This window comes from Mus musculus, chromosome 9 (genome assembly GCF_000001635.26).
Source record: "Mus musculus strain C57BL/6J chromosome 9, GRCm38.p6 C57BL/6J".
NCBI lineage: Eukaryota > Metazoa > Chordata > Mammalia > Rodentia > Muridae > Mus > Mus musculus.
Genome location: NC_000075.6, coordinates 103,492,453 through 103,507,908, shown reverse-complemented (window position 1 = coordinate 103,507,908; position 15,456 = coordinate 103,492,453). Strand labels below are relative to the sequence as shown.

At 49.5% G+C, this 15,456-nt stretch overlaps 1 protein-coding gene and 1 long non-coding RNA gene across 13 annotated transcripts in view; one reads left to right on the top strand and one right to left on the bottom strand.

The window, feature by feature from the left end:
* Nucleotides 1-15,456, top strand: part of Tmem108 (transmembrane protein 108) — a 278,965-nt gene that overhangs the window by 253,992 nt on the left and 9,517 nt on the right. For 5 of the 10 annotated variants that reach the window (XM_006511864.4, XM_006511863.4, XM_006511865.4 and 2 more), the window contains 2 exons: nucleotides 794-886; nucleotides 7,701-9,107. In XM_006511864.4, the coding sequence (XP_006511927.1) occupies nucleotides 794-886; nucleotides 7,701-9,107 (1,500 nt within the window). Of the gene's footprint in view, nucleotides 1-582; nucleotides 709-793; nucleotides 887-7,700; nucleotides 9,108-15,456 lie in introns of those variants that run through there. The other 5 variants (NM_178638.4, NM_001359465.1, XM_006511868.4 and 2 more) reach the window with 2 other exon arrangements.
* Nucleotides 4,552-15,456, bottom strand: part of Gm16252 — a 31,309-nt gene continuing 20,404 nt past the window's right edge. For all 3 annotated transcript variants that reach the window (XR_003948081.1, XR_003948082.1, XR_003948084.1), the window contains 4 exons: nucleotides 12,014-15,383; nucleotides 9,493-9,582; nucleotides 6,991-7,103; nucleotides 4,552-4,711 (listed from right to left, as the gene is read on the bottom strand). This is a non-coding gene — a long non-coding RNA (predicted gene 16252). The remainder of the gene's footprint in view (nucleotides 4,712-6,990; nucleotides 7,104-9,492; nucleotides 9,583-12,013; nucleotides 15,384-15,456) is intronic.

The window sequence follows — 15,456 nt, the reverse complement described above, 5'->3', positions numbered from 1 at the left end:
GGAGGTAGAACACGCCTTGGATCAGAGCTTGCAAGCTCCCCAGCCCCTGGAACATTCCCAGCAAAGTTTTCAAGACTGAGAAGCCTTCTAAGACTCCACGGGGCTTCTTGTTTGTCTGGGTTAAATCACAGTGACTAAGGCAGATAACCAAAGGCTGATGATAAAAGGCACAGAGTTGCCTGTGTGTTGCTGCATCTGGGAACACAGAGTATTAAATTATGGTCATCAATAACAATGGTTATATTCTCAATAACAATGAGATTGTCTTTATCTGACATTCCTCTGCTCATATAAGACATTTTCCTGAATCAAAGATCCCTGTCTTAAGTCAGTCTCTCTCTCTCTCTCTCTCTCTCTCTTTCTCTCTTTCTCTCTCTCTCTTTCTCTCTCGAGCATTTAGGATCAAAGAAAGCTGAGCTTTTATGAGGCAACCTTTGGACCTTAGACAAATGATTTAACCATATGATAGCTTGGAGCCAATTGGGGGTTAGGGTGACACAACCTACAAATGTATCATGCATGTCTGTTCCTTGTTCCTAGAAAAGGGGCTGTGGTGTGTGTATGTGAAGTCAGGAGGAACCAGGGAAAGATAAACAAAAGAGGGCATGAGCATGTGGTTGTGAGCACACACGCATTTGCAGGCATGCTCCCATGTGCACGTACCTGTTTTGCTAGAGAGCTGTCAGCCTCCCAGAGCTACAACACAAGGTAAACTCACATTGGCCAGAGGCCACAGGTGCGTCAGAGCACGCAGGCCTGACTCATGTGGTTTTCTTGCTTGCCTGTGTTCTAGAGACTGTGCTCTGGGAAGCAGTTCCCAGCGGAGCCATGGACCTCAGTCCGGCTGTTGAACCTGTGATCTCTGGACATTTCTGGAACCCACCAGGTTAGCTCAGAGGCCTGAGCAGAGAGAGCTTCTGCCTGTCTGCCCTGTGAATGGATGCCCAAATTGATGGGAGGGGCTTGTGGATTGTGGCTGCCTTGGAGAAGGGGAAGCAGCAAAGATTTGTGCTGCAAGCTCTTTAGTCAAGGTCGAGAGACCTGGCTTGCCTCTTGAGAGCTGTATCCCCTGAACTCAGTGATGCCTATTTAATTCTAAGCAAAACCATGCTCCAAAGAATTAGCATTTATTATATGTGGTCTTTAAAGTAAAAAGGAGTCATTGGAGTTCAAAGGGCAGAGCACATTAGAGTTCTGGAAGCACACGGAATGTAATAAAGAGCCTGAGGACTTGGGAACATCAGTGGAATTAGCCATGAAGTGTGTTGGCCTGACTCGCTTCCCCATCTAACCCTATGTAGCAGTGGTTAACTGTAAATCATTTTATTATGGGGGGGGGGGGGAATGCCTTCTCATCTGTCAGATGGAGGGATTAAATGTCAGTGGTCCAGACATCCTTTCCCAGTTAGAAGAAGATCTTGGGCATTAGGAAGTTCAGCACGTTTTCTTCATGGGCAGGGACCTACATCCTTGTCCAGGAGGATCCTCAGGTTTTGCCGTCTTACAGAAGAGGCGAGAGAACAGGAGAAAAGAGAACCCAGCATACATTTTAAAGAAGCTCACTCCCTCAAAAATAACCTTATTACATTCCTGTAGCCTTAAATTCCAAATTCTTCCTTTTAGGGCCAGCTTCCCAACACTGTGGCTTTGGAAGTAAAGTTAAGGACCGTGACCTTTGGCAGATCCTTAAACCGTTACACTGTGTTCTAGGGTTTCTTTGTTTAAATATTTACTTACTTCATATACATGGTTATACTGTTACTACCTTCAGACACAGCAGAAGACAGCATCGTATGACCATTACAGATGGTCATGAGCCACCATGTAGCTGCTGGGAATTGAGCTCAGGACCGCTGAAGAGCAGTCAGTGCTCTTAACCACTGAGCCATCTCTCTTCAAGACGGTGTGGGGACACACTCTTATTATGTTCCAGCACTTAGGAGAATTGCAAGGTTAAGGCTAGTATGGACTACATAAGGAGATCCTTTCTCAAAGGAAAAAAGAAATAAAAATCAAAATGCGTGTAAAGAGGCTTAAAACGATAACAAAATATTTTGCTGCCATTGTTCGTGAGTCTTAAGAGTTGACTGGGCTCAGTGATGGGACATAAATAGTTCTGACTCCTGTGATTGCCTAAGAGAGGATTAAAAAGGCAGTAGACAAAAAAAACCCTGGAGTGTGAAGGAGAATCTACTCAAGAAGTCATTTAAAATAATGAAATTAAATGGAGTTGTTAGTATGAATTATCAGTACAACAAATGTGTGTATATAAGCTTAAACGTACCATTTTTTTAGGTGAGAGAGAAAAACTCAGCCTAGAAAATGAATTCCCAGAGGTGGTAAATCATAGCCTCTGGCCATGCGGAACATAGGCAGAGTGGAGGGCCTCAAGCAGAGAAGGGTGGGGAATGTGGCTCAGTGGGCAAGCTTGCCAAGTTTACTTAGGGCTCAGGCTTCCATCGCCAGCACTGATAAACACCAAGAAAGGTGAAAGTGCAGTTCTTAGAGCCAGGGTTTGCTGAATCCCGCTCACCATTCCTAAGCTGTGTGCTCACCAATGGGGTCTGCTGGCTTCCATCTGTCAGTTGCAGCATGGAGCTAAAAAGAGCACCTCCTGTCTGTCCATGTGCCTGCAAAGGTTTGCCCTTCCAGCAATGTATGTGACATAAGAAATGCTCGGTACCTTATTAGCCACTTGGCTTGTCACCACTCCTGTCCTTGCCTGTGCCAGGTGCAAATGCCAGTGCCCGACCAGGACTGTGGCAATCAACTAAACACGCAGGAGGAGGATGCCCTCTCCATCCCTTGAGATGATGACCCAAGCATGGAAATTTTAGGGAGGAGGAAGAGGCCTTCCTGTGACATCTGTCTGTGGGCACCCCCCCACACACACACACACACTTATCCTTATTCTGACACATTTTTAAATTTTGGCTCTACATTTTAAGCATGTCAAGCTAGATTTTCATTTTAGTGACTCTTACATGTTTAGAATTAGAGTCCATTATGCAAATACATGCAAATGATATGCAAAGAGGCAGTCGCCCCAGATTGTGGGGAGGGGAGTGTGTAGACCAGTACAAAAGGCCTTGAATGAAAATTTGCATGTGTTAGGGGAGCCCCTGGTTGAAGGCCTTGCACATGCTTGTGACAGTACACATCACAGCCTTCATTTGCTAACCTTTTGTGCAGAGTAGAAGAGTGTAAGCCCTTGTCTCATTTCCATATTCAAGGTGACAGTAAGGTTGAAAGGGGTTAGACAGTTCAACCCTGTAGCTATTTTATGATACAAATGAAAAATGGCTTTGAGCCAGGCCGTCTCTCCTTGTTTTGTGACTTTTACTGGGGAAACATGAAAAAAATAGTCTCCCCATTCAGGGCACAAGGGCAGACCAAAGAGTGATTCCACCCAAGCCTAGCCTGAGCTGATATGGTCAGGAACATCCGTGACTCAGAAGCCCAACCTCAGCTCTAATGACAGTTCCAGAAAGCTGCATCCCTACCCTTATAAGGGTCCGTGATTCACCAAAGAATGATACCCCAGACTCAGATAGTATGCAGAAGCAAAGAGCATTTTATTCTGCAGAAGTCCAACATGCAAGGTCTTCGAAATCCATTGGCCAATGTAGAGACACCCAGGTGAGCTCCCAGGCCCAATTTAAAGCAGATTAGAGGACAATCTGGGAGGGGTGGGAGACCTTTACTTTGATTGGTTGGCTCTTGGGGTATGGTGGGTCTTTGGGATTGGCTAGGCTTCTAGGGACATTCCAGAACCATTGTGGGGTGGTGGGTACTGGAAACTGTTGCTGGGGAAGCCTGGAAACTGTTGCTGACTCACTGTTCTTGCCTCGGGCCAGGTGGCAAGGCAGCTTCTGATTGGTTGTCCATGGCCTGTGGTTTTTCCAGTAACTGATTTGCCCAGTTCTGGGAAACAAAAATTTAGGCCTAGTCTCTGAACTGCCAGTTTAAAACCTGTCATGGAGTCAGCCTGGCTCCCAAAGCTTGTGGACAGTTCTAACAAAGTCTCTTCTCCCCATCCAATCATGTGTTACTTACATAACCTGGAGGAAGCGCACGTGAGTTTTCTAAGTTTCATGAGCTCTCAGAGTATGAGGACATAGTTCAGAGCAAACAGCCACACCACACACACCAACCATCCAAGTGCTGCCAACCAAGCCACACCTGAGTCACTCCACTGTTACAATGAAGAGGTTGGCTTAGGTGAACTCTAGGACCCCTCACTGTGATAACCAAAGTAAGGAACCCCTTGGCACTTGTCTTAGTTAGGGTTTACTGCTGTGAACAGACACCATGACCAAGGCAAGTTTTATTTAAAAAACAACATTTAATTGGGGCTGGCTTACAGGTTCAGAGGTTCAGTCCATTATCATCAAGGTGGGAGCATGGCAGTATCCAGGCAGGCATGGTGCAGGAGGAACTGAGAGTTCTATGTCTTCATCCAAAGGCTGCCAGTGGAAGACTGACTTCCAGGCAACTAGGGTGAGGATCTTATACCCATACCCAGAGTGACACACCCATTCCAACTAGGTCACACCTATTCCAACAAGGCCACACCTTCAGATGGTGCCACTCCCTGGTCCAAGGATATACAAACCATCACAGCACTCCAGAAGAAACTTGAGTATTTATAGTAGCAACGATTGGAGACGATTGGAGACTACATTAAGACATGGAGCAGTAACTTCACAGCCTGCATAGAGAGGAGGAAAACTTCTGAGGAGTCTGGTATCTGAAGAGCAGCAACAGCAGCAAATACAAACTAGAAGCCTCAGGAACTCAGCAAAGGGGTCGGCTGGGATCTAAGCCCCTGCAGGCTCCCAGTGGGGAAACCAGGGGGATTTCTTTCTCTACGCATTTTAAACCCCAGACAGCATAAACCTTGTGTTCTAGAAGGCTGCTGGCATTGTCCTGGAGCCCAGGTGGCTCTCCTTCCCACTGTGTGCCTGTCCCTGGGGCTAGCTGGTCTCTCTTTCCAAACTCTGCTGTTCTTGACTCTGAAGCCAAAACAATATAATGTCCTTGGCTCTAGGGCTCTGAGTACCAGAGACACTCTGTGCTCCAGCTCAGCAATCCTCTGGGGGGACTCTAGCTACTACAGCAGCCACCAAATGGACACAGTTTGTCACCTGCCAGCCCCTGCACTGAAGACCACACTAACTCAGCCACATGGTACCCAGTGGGTATGGACCCAAGCAGCAGCCCTCAGTTAGGAGGGTGTCTGGCGGAGTCTCCTTAAGGCATATGATGCACGGTGCTCCCCATCAACTCACAGCTGCCCTCAGATCAAGTTTTCCCTGTTTTTCCAATCTCAGCCCCCTTGGCTGACTCTCAGATCATCTCCCAGTGTAAACCACTCACCCTCCCCATGCCCTCATCTTCATCTCTCCCCTTCCAGAAGGGTTCTAATACAAAATGCTTAATACTGGGATGCCGTAACAAAATAGCACTCTCTGAAGGGCTTAAAAACCCACAGGTACTTATTTCCTCGAAGCTTCGGAAGGCTGGAAGCTTAAGATCAAAGTAGTTCCAAGGTTGGCCTCTTGTGGTACCAGCGGTTGGCCCTCTGCCCCCACTCCCCACCCCCTGCATCTCTGGCGGCAGTTAACTAGGAAGAACATATGCTTTAGAAATCGTCCTGGTAGCACATGCTGCTGCGACTGTGTGACCGCACACACGTTGCCTTGTCTCCCGGGGCTTTCACTTCCCACCCTGTCAAATGGTTGCTAGGGAGAAAGCAAGCGTGATTCAGGACCGACTTGAATGAGCAGAATGCACTGTGAGTGTGTGGGCTGACTCGTGAATGGAAGCGTAGAAACCCGGCTTGCTTAGGGGGAACCATTGCCTCTGCTAAAAACCAGGTTGCTCAGCCTCCCCGGCATGGGCTTATCTGTGCATATTAGGTCCAAGGGTCATTCCAAAAACCACTACACACCGGGTACTGCTCCAGGCTCTCTGGAGTTCCTCCCTCCCTGCTCCCTTGAGACTAACCAGAGTCTTGCCAGCTCCACCAGACATCAAGAGTCAGAAGCTGGGCCCTGCCTTTCCTACCAGACTCCCCGTAAGACCCAAGCAGGACTCCCACTGCTAGCAACTTTGCTGCCTATCCCAGAATTCGTGTGGGAATCCTACCCACGACACCAGTGCAGCCCCTTGCCCTGCTAGAGCACGGTGAAGTCCAGAAAGGCTCTGAGAGTCGTCAAACAGATGCCTACCCACTTCCTGGGGTCTCACTAAGGTTAAAAGAAATCCAATAACAAAGGAGTGCAGATAAACCTAGAGGTGCTGACACGTCAGAATCAGGCCGTAGAAAATTCCCCTCCATCCAGCATCAGCTGGGACCAGCTCTCCCTGGTTCAGCTCTTAACACTCAGGAGACCAACTTGGAGCAGAATGCTCCTCAAACATAGAAGGTTACCACCACCAGTGACCACCCCTGTGGCGCTGAGCCACAGGGTGTACAGTTATGACATACATGTCATGTAAATAACAACCATGAACAGGTCAGAGCAAAGGGGCACATTGGTCCCTGGATGCTGCAACAGCCAGACTCGCAGCCTGGGATGTGCGAGTTTAGCGGCATATGGTGCTGTGATTATAAGAACCATTTGTATTTAAGAATGCTTTCAAATTAATGGGTTTTTTTTATGCCTTTGCATTTACTCAATAAAGTTATCCACACACATTATTATGCATCCTTTTTTTTTTTTTTTTTGAAAATCATTCAGAAGTGCTCTTCCTACTCAGAAAGACCAAGTAGCACCAGTGACTTTCCCCAAGTTTAGCTACACAAGGAATAACGGGGACAGCACTTGCTGTCAAACTTCCAGCAACCAATGGTCTTCACTGATGAGTGTTTTCTATCCCAGACTGTACTACAATGCTAGGGAAGCTAGATCTGCTTGCCCTGTCTAGACCAGTGCCCTCTTCTGCCCATCACACTCCTATGGCACCAGGGCATCTCTGCCTTACCTCAAGGTCATCCATGGATCTCACAAGAGCTGTTGGTGCTCTGGGGTGCCAGGAACAGAAGCATGGGGCAAGCCGGTCTAAATGAGCAGGGGCCTAACGTTGGCACTTTGTTACTGTTCAAGAAAAGGAGCTCTTAAGCACTTGGGAGGCAAAGGCAGGCGAATTTCTGAGTTCGAGGCCAACCTGGTCTACAGAGTGAGTTCCAGGACAGCCAGGGCTACACAGAGAAACCCTGTCTCGAAAAAAAAAAAATGTAAATAAAGAAGAAAAGGAGCTCTTAGCTCTACCACCGAAGCCTTCCTCGGTTGGCTCTGAGTGGCTCACAGGTCCTGTGGTCCTTGAAAACTCCCCAGCTGCAGGTGACGTAGAAGCAACAAGTGTCCTAGGCTCCCCCTCCCATTCCCAAGGTGATGCACTGAGGTAGAGGGCTGATGCATTCTGGGTAACTGAGGTAACTGGGGAAAGGATAGGATTGGCTGGGCTGAGTCACCTGATGCTGCTATCTTTCCTAATATGTAGCATCCTGCTTCTTCATAGACTTCCCGCAGGTGCACATGCGGTTCTTGAGCCTCAGGGGGCCAGCGTGGCCTAAGGAAAGCCCCAGGTATCCTTCCTACATCCCTGGAGCTTTCTCCAGGTCCTGGGTAAGAAAGATCTGTCTGCGAGCAACACTCTTATTCCTCACCTCTCTCCTCTCTCTCCTCCTCCAGGCTTTCTCCTGACCTTGGCACTGACCAAAGCACTGGTACTCGCTGTCCACGAACCATCTCCCAGGGAATCTCTACAGACCCTCCCCTCAGGCAGCCCCCCAGGCACCATGGTGACAGCACCTCACAGCCCTACCAGACTCTCCTCTGTGCTGACACTGAATCCTACACCTGATGGACCCTCATCACAGGCTGCAGCTACTCTGGAAACTACAGTATCTCATCCAGAAGGGCACCCTCCTACAGACACCACGTCTACAGTGATGGGGACAGCTGCCGTCCCGCATCCCGAAAGTCCTCTGCCCACAGGGTCCCCTCCAGCTGCCATGACAACCACACCCTCCCACTCAGAGAGCCTCCCCCCAGGGGATGCTACCCCCACCACTACCCTGCCAACAAAGCCAGCAGGAACCACCAGCCGCCCCACAGTGGCCCCACGGGCCACCACTCGTCGGCCCCCCAGACCCCCGGGCTCTTCCAGGAAGGGGGCTGGTGGTTCGACTCGCACTCTCACACCCGTACCGGGTGGCCACTTGGCCAGGAAGGAAAGCCAGAGGGGACGAAACCAGAGCTCAGCACATCTGGGGCCGAAGCGTCCTCTGGGGAAGATCTTCCAAATCTACAAGGGTAACTTTACGGGGTCTGCGGAGCCAGACCCCTCCGCGCTCACGCCCAGGACCCCACTCGGGGGCTACTTCTCTTCGACACAGCCCCAGACAGTGTCTCCAGCTACAGCACCCAGAAGCACCTCACGGGTGCCCCCCACAACTTCCCTGGTACCTGTAAAGGACAAGCCAGGCTTTATCAGATCCAACCAGGGGAGTGGCCCCATCCTTACCAGCCCAGGAGGGGAGCCAGCTGCCACAGCAGCCACAGGTGCCCCTGCCAGTACACAGCCTGCCCCAGTGCCTTCTCAGAGCCCTCATGGTGACGTGCAGGACAGCGCCAGCCACAGTGACTCTTGGCTTGCTGTCACACCTGACACTGACAGACCCACGTCTGCCAGCTCCGGGGTCTTCACGGCTGCCACAGGGCCCACCCAGGCTGCCTTTGATGCCACTGTCTCAGCCCCTTCCCCGGGCATCCCTCAGGGACCATCTGCAACCCCTCAGGCCCCAACCCGGCCCTCTGGGGTCTCAGAAAGCACTGTTTCTCCAGCAGAGGAAGAGGCTGAGGCCTCCCCCACGACAACCGACAGGGGCCCCAGACCTCTCTCCACAGTGCTGTCCACAGCCACGGGCAACTTCCTCAACCGCCTGGTCCCTGCTGGGACCTGGAAGCCGGGGACTGTGGCCAACATCTCCCACGTGGCTGAAGGGGACAAACCCCAGCACAGAGCCACCATCTGCTTGAGCAAGATGGATATTGCCTGGGTCATCGTGGCCATCAGTGTCCCCATCTCCTCCTGCTGTGAGTACCCAGCTCTCTCCCCTCCTCTCCTTCCATCATCTTTCCCATCCTCCACATTCTCTTGCCCTTGAGTTAGGCAGCCCCACTGACAAAGAGATAGCAAGGCAGAAATCACGGACCATCCCGGTCTCTGGTCCTGGGTATGGCTCAAATATCCGTGGATCATAAAGCCATAATTCCTAGAGCTTAAGAGATGGGGTGTGTGTGACACTTCACAGGTACCTTTAAGCCAGCCACATGCGTTATAGAAAGAAACACCAAACGAGCTAAGAGACGTGGCTTGCCTAGGATTCAGGTGGCAGGGAGACCTGCAGACCTTCCTGCTTGGAGTTTTGTTGATTAGGCACCAAGACACCATGGGTGGTGGCTGACCATGAAGAGTTACCGGCTATAGCTGGAAGAATCATCACCATCCTCTGCTGTTTCTCCGTCTTGTCTCTTTTTTCTCCTCCCTTCCACGTCTCTCCTCGTTCACCTAAGAAAGAAGGGATAAAGCTTCCGTGTGCCAGAAAGTCCCACCAGCTTTGGCTAAAGCACAGGTCTCAATGCACAGGCTAAATTAAGGCCTTGGAGTCCTGTGGGTTTTAGCTCTTCTCCATCCAGATACCACCCAGCCTGCTTTAACCTCCATAGTTATGTGAGCTCTGTGCACTGTGGACCTGATTATTACAATTCTCTATTCCATGGCAACCAGCGCCTCTCTGCAGCAGCCTGTCCTCTGAAAGAGAGGAGTCAGAGGATATGCTCAGGTCCCATCAAGACCCTGCCACCATGGCCTCTGAGAACCTTAAAACCCCCCTTTATGTCTTCTTATGTCACACTCTGTTCTCAGAGGATCTTTGCTGGACTCGGCTCCACCCTACCCCAAATGGTTACCATTAAAGGTGTCACCTGTGCTTCTCACCCCTCCACACACACACACACACACACAGCCTGTCCTCTGACCTCTGCTTCTCACCCCTCCACACACACACACACACAGCCTGTCCTCTGACCTCTGCTTCTCACCCCTCCACACACACACACATACACACAGCCTGTCCTCTGACCTCTGCTTCTCACCCCTCCACACACACACATACACACAGCCTGTCCTCTGACCTCTGCTTCTCACCCCTCCACACACACACATACACACAGCCTGTCCTCTGACCTCTGCTTCTCACCCCTCCACACACACACACACACACACACACACAGCCTGTCCTCTGACCTCTGCTTCTCACCCCTCCACACACACACACACACACACAGCCTGTCCTCTGACCTCTGCTTCTCACCCCTCCACACACACACACACACACACAGCCTGTCCTCTGACCTTTTGCGTTCTTCCCCACTCTCTTGAAGACCTCAAGTTTGCCTTCTTGTCGTTTGCACCCAGAAGTCCTGAGTAATGTCTTCCAAAACCACATTACTGTCCACTTAACAGTCCCAGAGGCACTGGAATGACTCTCAGGGAGCAATTTCCTTGCCTTATCCATGACCCTCAGCATCTTCTTCTGTATTGCCCAAGCCCGCTACATCTGTGGCCTCTGATTGGTCACCTGGTTCCCCAGGAGGACAGCATTGCACACGTGCCCACCTGTGCCAAGTGGGGGAACACTTTAGTCACACTAACAGAACCTGTGCTGACATCAGCTCTGTTCACAAACAGGCTTCATATCACCCTATGGGTTCATCTTGGTCTTAAATGAAACCCCAAGGCTTCCTTCCCATGGGGAGGCTGTGAAACCAAGCCAACAACACCCTTCCCTCTTGCCACAGGGAAGGCTTAGGCCCTCAACACAGCCAGCTTTCCACCCATCTCCTCTTTACAAGTATCCCCTCTCACAGCTTGCTGGGGAAAAACAACAACAACAAAACTTGTGTTGAGGCTAGAAGGCTACTCCTACTCCAGGACCCAGTTCAGGGAATGCATAGAGTTGGCCATGGGTCAAAAGCTGACTTTGATGCATAGAGTTATCAATTGATCATTCAGCAGACTTCACTGAGGGAATACACACACACACTTGGTGGGTGAAGCAAGCTCTAACAACTTTACACACACATTTGGTGGATGGAGCAAAGCTCCTACTACCTAAGACAAAAATTGTCTGTGTAAGAAAAGGATTACCTTATAGCCACAAGTTGCATATTCTCCAAAAACAACCACCACAATAACATAATTCTTTAAGAACAGATTCATTACACAAAAGGACATTACAGCAGGATTATTGGCTATGTATTCTTCTTGAAACTCAAACATTTCTCATCTATCTATCTCCCCACAAGTTCATTGAAACCCCAAAGCAATAACTCTTTTGTCATTGATTAGCAAAGTTTAAGCAAGCCAGTCTATAGTAGCAAGTGTTTTCCTATGCTTAGCGGATGACAATTTGTATTTGCCAAGAGACAGATCATCTGTCTTACTATTTTTAAAGTCTTGTTCGGCTAATCATCTATCCTATATTCTTATGCTCATAATAGACTTATTTACTCTTTCTCATAACCCTGTCTTTTCATGGTGCAAACAAAACCTATGGCCGCATCCCTAGATCACAAGATCCAGGAGCTCAGAGCCAGGCTAGAATGAATGTTTTCTTTGATCATTAGCTTGTCCCAAGCCTATTTTTCTCTTCCAAGTACCACTACATGCTTGTGACACAGGAAAGCTTGCTGTGTTCCTTGTCTAACTTATGCAGCCCTCACTACTCTACAAGGAGAAGGCAGGTTCTATTCTTAATTCTAACTTTATTATATCTCTCTGCCATAACTTAACCTTAAACCATCTCCTTAAACATTCTATCAACTACCGTAACTTCCTAAAACTATTTAAATCAAATCAGGAATTCTATGAAATCATTAATCCATTTAAATGATATTTTACAAAAGTTCATCTTCATATTTATGTGCAGGAAACTTACTCAGTAGAGTGGGCTGTCTCTCAAGAAGCAATGACAGCAGACTCTATAGGTAGAGAGGGTCTCCCCACACCCACTCACACCTTGCTAGATTCAGAAAGAACCGCAACATCAAGGAGCAATCCAGAGACAAACCCCCTGGGGCTGTGCCTCTCCTAGGTACATCCATCTCAGCTGTGCATAGTGGACCATAGGCTGTGATCCCTGCTTCTGAAATAGGAAGGAGATTGAAAAAACTTAGCACGTATTAGTAAGCAAATTATTAACAGTCACACGTGAGAAGTAGCTGCTTTCTAATCTCCCATGCGTGTCGCCCTCGATTATAGTTGGGACGCCCTCGATTATAGTTGGGATCCCAGGATTGTCTTATCATTCTGTTCCTACACTTGCTAAAGAAAATAAACACATAAATAGACACACAGTACCGAGGTGTCAGGAGACTCTGGTCATCACCCGCACCGTTGAGTTAGAAAACTGACGTCAGTCAAGGCAGGGCAGACACAGCCTAGAACTACTCCCCAAGGACAAGTCGAAGCTGTAAGAGGAGCCTTCAGGTGCTGGGGGGCAGGGGTAGTACACTCTCTCTAAAGATCTAATTGTGTCCACACTGGCCTTTTATAGCCCAAGGGGACAACAGAGTCCACTTCCTTTATGTTTCTACCTGGGTCCTGACTACCCCCACATCAAATCTGTGTCCTTGGTCACAGACATAGCCCCTATGGGTCATCCTTGGCCATTATACTTAAATATACAGGAAATACTTAAATCAGTATTTAGATCAGTCTGGTCTCGGGACCCTAGGTGTTGTTTGGACTGTTTCCATAGTCCTGCTCCATCTAATGACCAGACCAGCTGGGCTCTCCCAGGTCCGAAGGCTCATGTTTCAACCTTCCCTGCTGTCTGTGTACCCCAGAGCACCTCTGCAGACCTTACAGCAGACTCTCCATCCTCTGCCAGGCAGACAGACTGGTACCAAAGTGCAGGTGTAGAATTTATCACCGCTGGCGAAGGGGCTGGGAGAGAAGCCAGGTTTCAGAGAGCAGCAGAGGCTTGCCCCGTGCTATGCTTTCTCCAGCTCATGATTCCCCTGGTTCTAATGAGGGAGAGAGGAGTATATTGAACTCAAAGCCTGCACAGCAATGGAGGGTCAGCAGCTCACCTGCCTTCCACGTCACAAACCCTCCCAATAGCTGGAAGGGCATCAGTGTACAAGGGCTGAGGAGTGGTTAGTCTCCTGAGCCCTGCCAGATACTTGCTGCCAACTCTGCTTCAGAAGAGAACTAAAATTGACTGGCTCCAGGCCACTAGGAGCGAGGGCCAGGAGCCATGTGGCTGCTGCGCTGGTCTCTGCTGCCACCATCAGGATGCACAGGTCCTGCTGCCTCCTCTTAAGCCTCGGGCCTGCCAGTGGTCATTACTCACCAGTGTGTGCTCTGGGTTTTCACAGAACCATGTGGAGGCTCTGCTGAGCTCCCTTGGCCTGTCTCACACTGTGGGGTGTTTTCTCCCAGCCTCATCTGGGAGAAGATGGAGCTTTAGGGAGGGTTAGATAAGGAAACCAGAGCAGAGACAGATGTGCTGCATCACCAGTGCAAGTTCAGCCTGATAGGACAGAGGAGAGCCACTCCCTGGCCTTGATACTCGCCCCAGAGCAAGGTTTTCTCCAGGCTCTGGACCATTAATTCAATATTCCAAGGGGTGTTTTAGGACCCATAATTCTTAGCTCTGCTCATTGTCCAGTGAATGTTAACCATGAATACAAGCATAAACATGTGCCTGTATATGCAGAGTGTGTGTATGTGTGTGTGTGTGTGTAGGACTTACATGGCTTTTTAATTACCACATAAGAAAACCTGGGTTAATTGCATACACTAGCAAGATTTTGCTGAAAGGACCCAGATATAGCTGTCTCTTGTGAGACTATGCCGGGGCCTAGCAAACACAGAAGTGGATGCTCACAGTCAGCTATTGGATGGATCACAGGGCCCCCAATGGAGGAGCTAGAGAAAGTATCCAAGGAGCTAAAGGGATCTGCAACCCTATAGGTGGAACAACATTATGAACTAACCAGTACCCCGGAGCTCTTGACTCTAGCTGCATATGTATCAAAAGATGGCCTAGTCGGCCATCACTGGAAAGAGAGGCCCATTGGACTTGCAAACTTTATATGCCCCAGTACAGGGGAACGCCAGGGCCAAAAAGTGGGGGTGGGTGGGTGGGAGGGTATGGGGGACTTTTGGGATAGCATTGGAAATGTAAATGAGGAAAATACGTAATTTTAAAAAAAGAAAAAGAAATAAATGATGTGATTATTCAGGAAAAAAAAAAGAAAGAAAACCTGGGTTAGACTGGTTCTTACTATGAAGCAGAAAAAGATTGTCGCAAAAGGAAGTGTAGTTAGGTGGGTAGTCTCTTTGGAATTATGGACCAATGGGAGGAGGTGGTGGGGAGAAGGCAGGACTCTCCTTAAATTGTCACTCTGGCCATGACCCACTCAAGCTAAACTATAGCTATCTCTGGACTGTAAGGTAGTATCCCCCTGCTAGACTTCTAACCCCCACATGCTAAGGTGAGGAGCTGGGCACTAAACCCTCTTAGTTGTGGCCTTATAACCAGGACATAAGAGCTGAAAACTACCCAGTCCCTGTCTTCTGTCAGTTTAATCCTTTATGGAGTGCCCTGAAGTGCTAAAACCAGCTTGTGGAATCAAACACGCCTGCCCACAACCCAGCCCTGGCCGCCCTTGACTGTGAACTTCGCCAGCGGTCCTCCGCTTCCTCTTCTCTGGGATGAGAGAGACGTCTGCTGTGTGAGTTCAGGTCCTTCAAAGGGCAGATGCCAAGATGGAATCAGGCATGCCAGGCAGCTGTACTATAAAATACCACCCAGGGAGAGCTGGAGTGAGCGAGGCAAGCCCTACGCAGCCATGCAGGCCCTGAGACACAGAAGGAGATGGGAGATAAAGGAGGTGGAACAACGTCTGCGTGTTTCTGCTGGGTTGGTGGAAGCCTTGAGCTGTAGAGGGATCCCAAGAGACTGTGCATGCTCTGTCGGCCCTGCGGTAGTCCGTCCTGGGGCAGGTGTCAGGGATGGTGGTAAATCTGAAGGGGCAGCAGGGTTTCGGCAGCGTATCTCCACACACTTGCAATGCTTGCCCCCTAGACCTTTGAAAATCAGAGCCAGTGCATGGAGGGTCTTCAATCAGGGTTTGCCGCAGGGAAGGGGCTCAAGAGACAGCAGAGAGGAGGGGTGGCTGCCACTCATCCCGTGTGGATTCTGGCCCGGCAGTTGGCAATGCAGCAGGTATTTGGAAAGGTTGGATCTTCTGGGGGAACCTGTGGGGCTTTGATCACTTCTCAGAGCCCACGGAGTCCTGTCGAGTGAACAGAGTACGCAGGGTTCCGGCTTCATACCAGTGATCCTTCTATCTATCTATCTCTCATCTG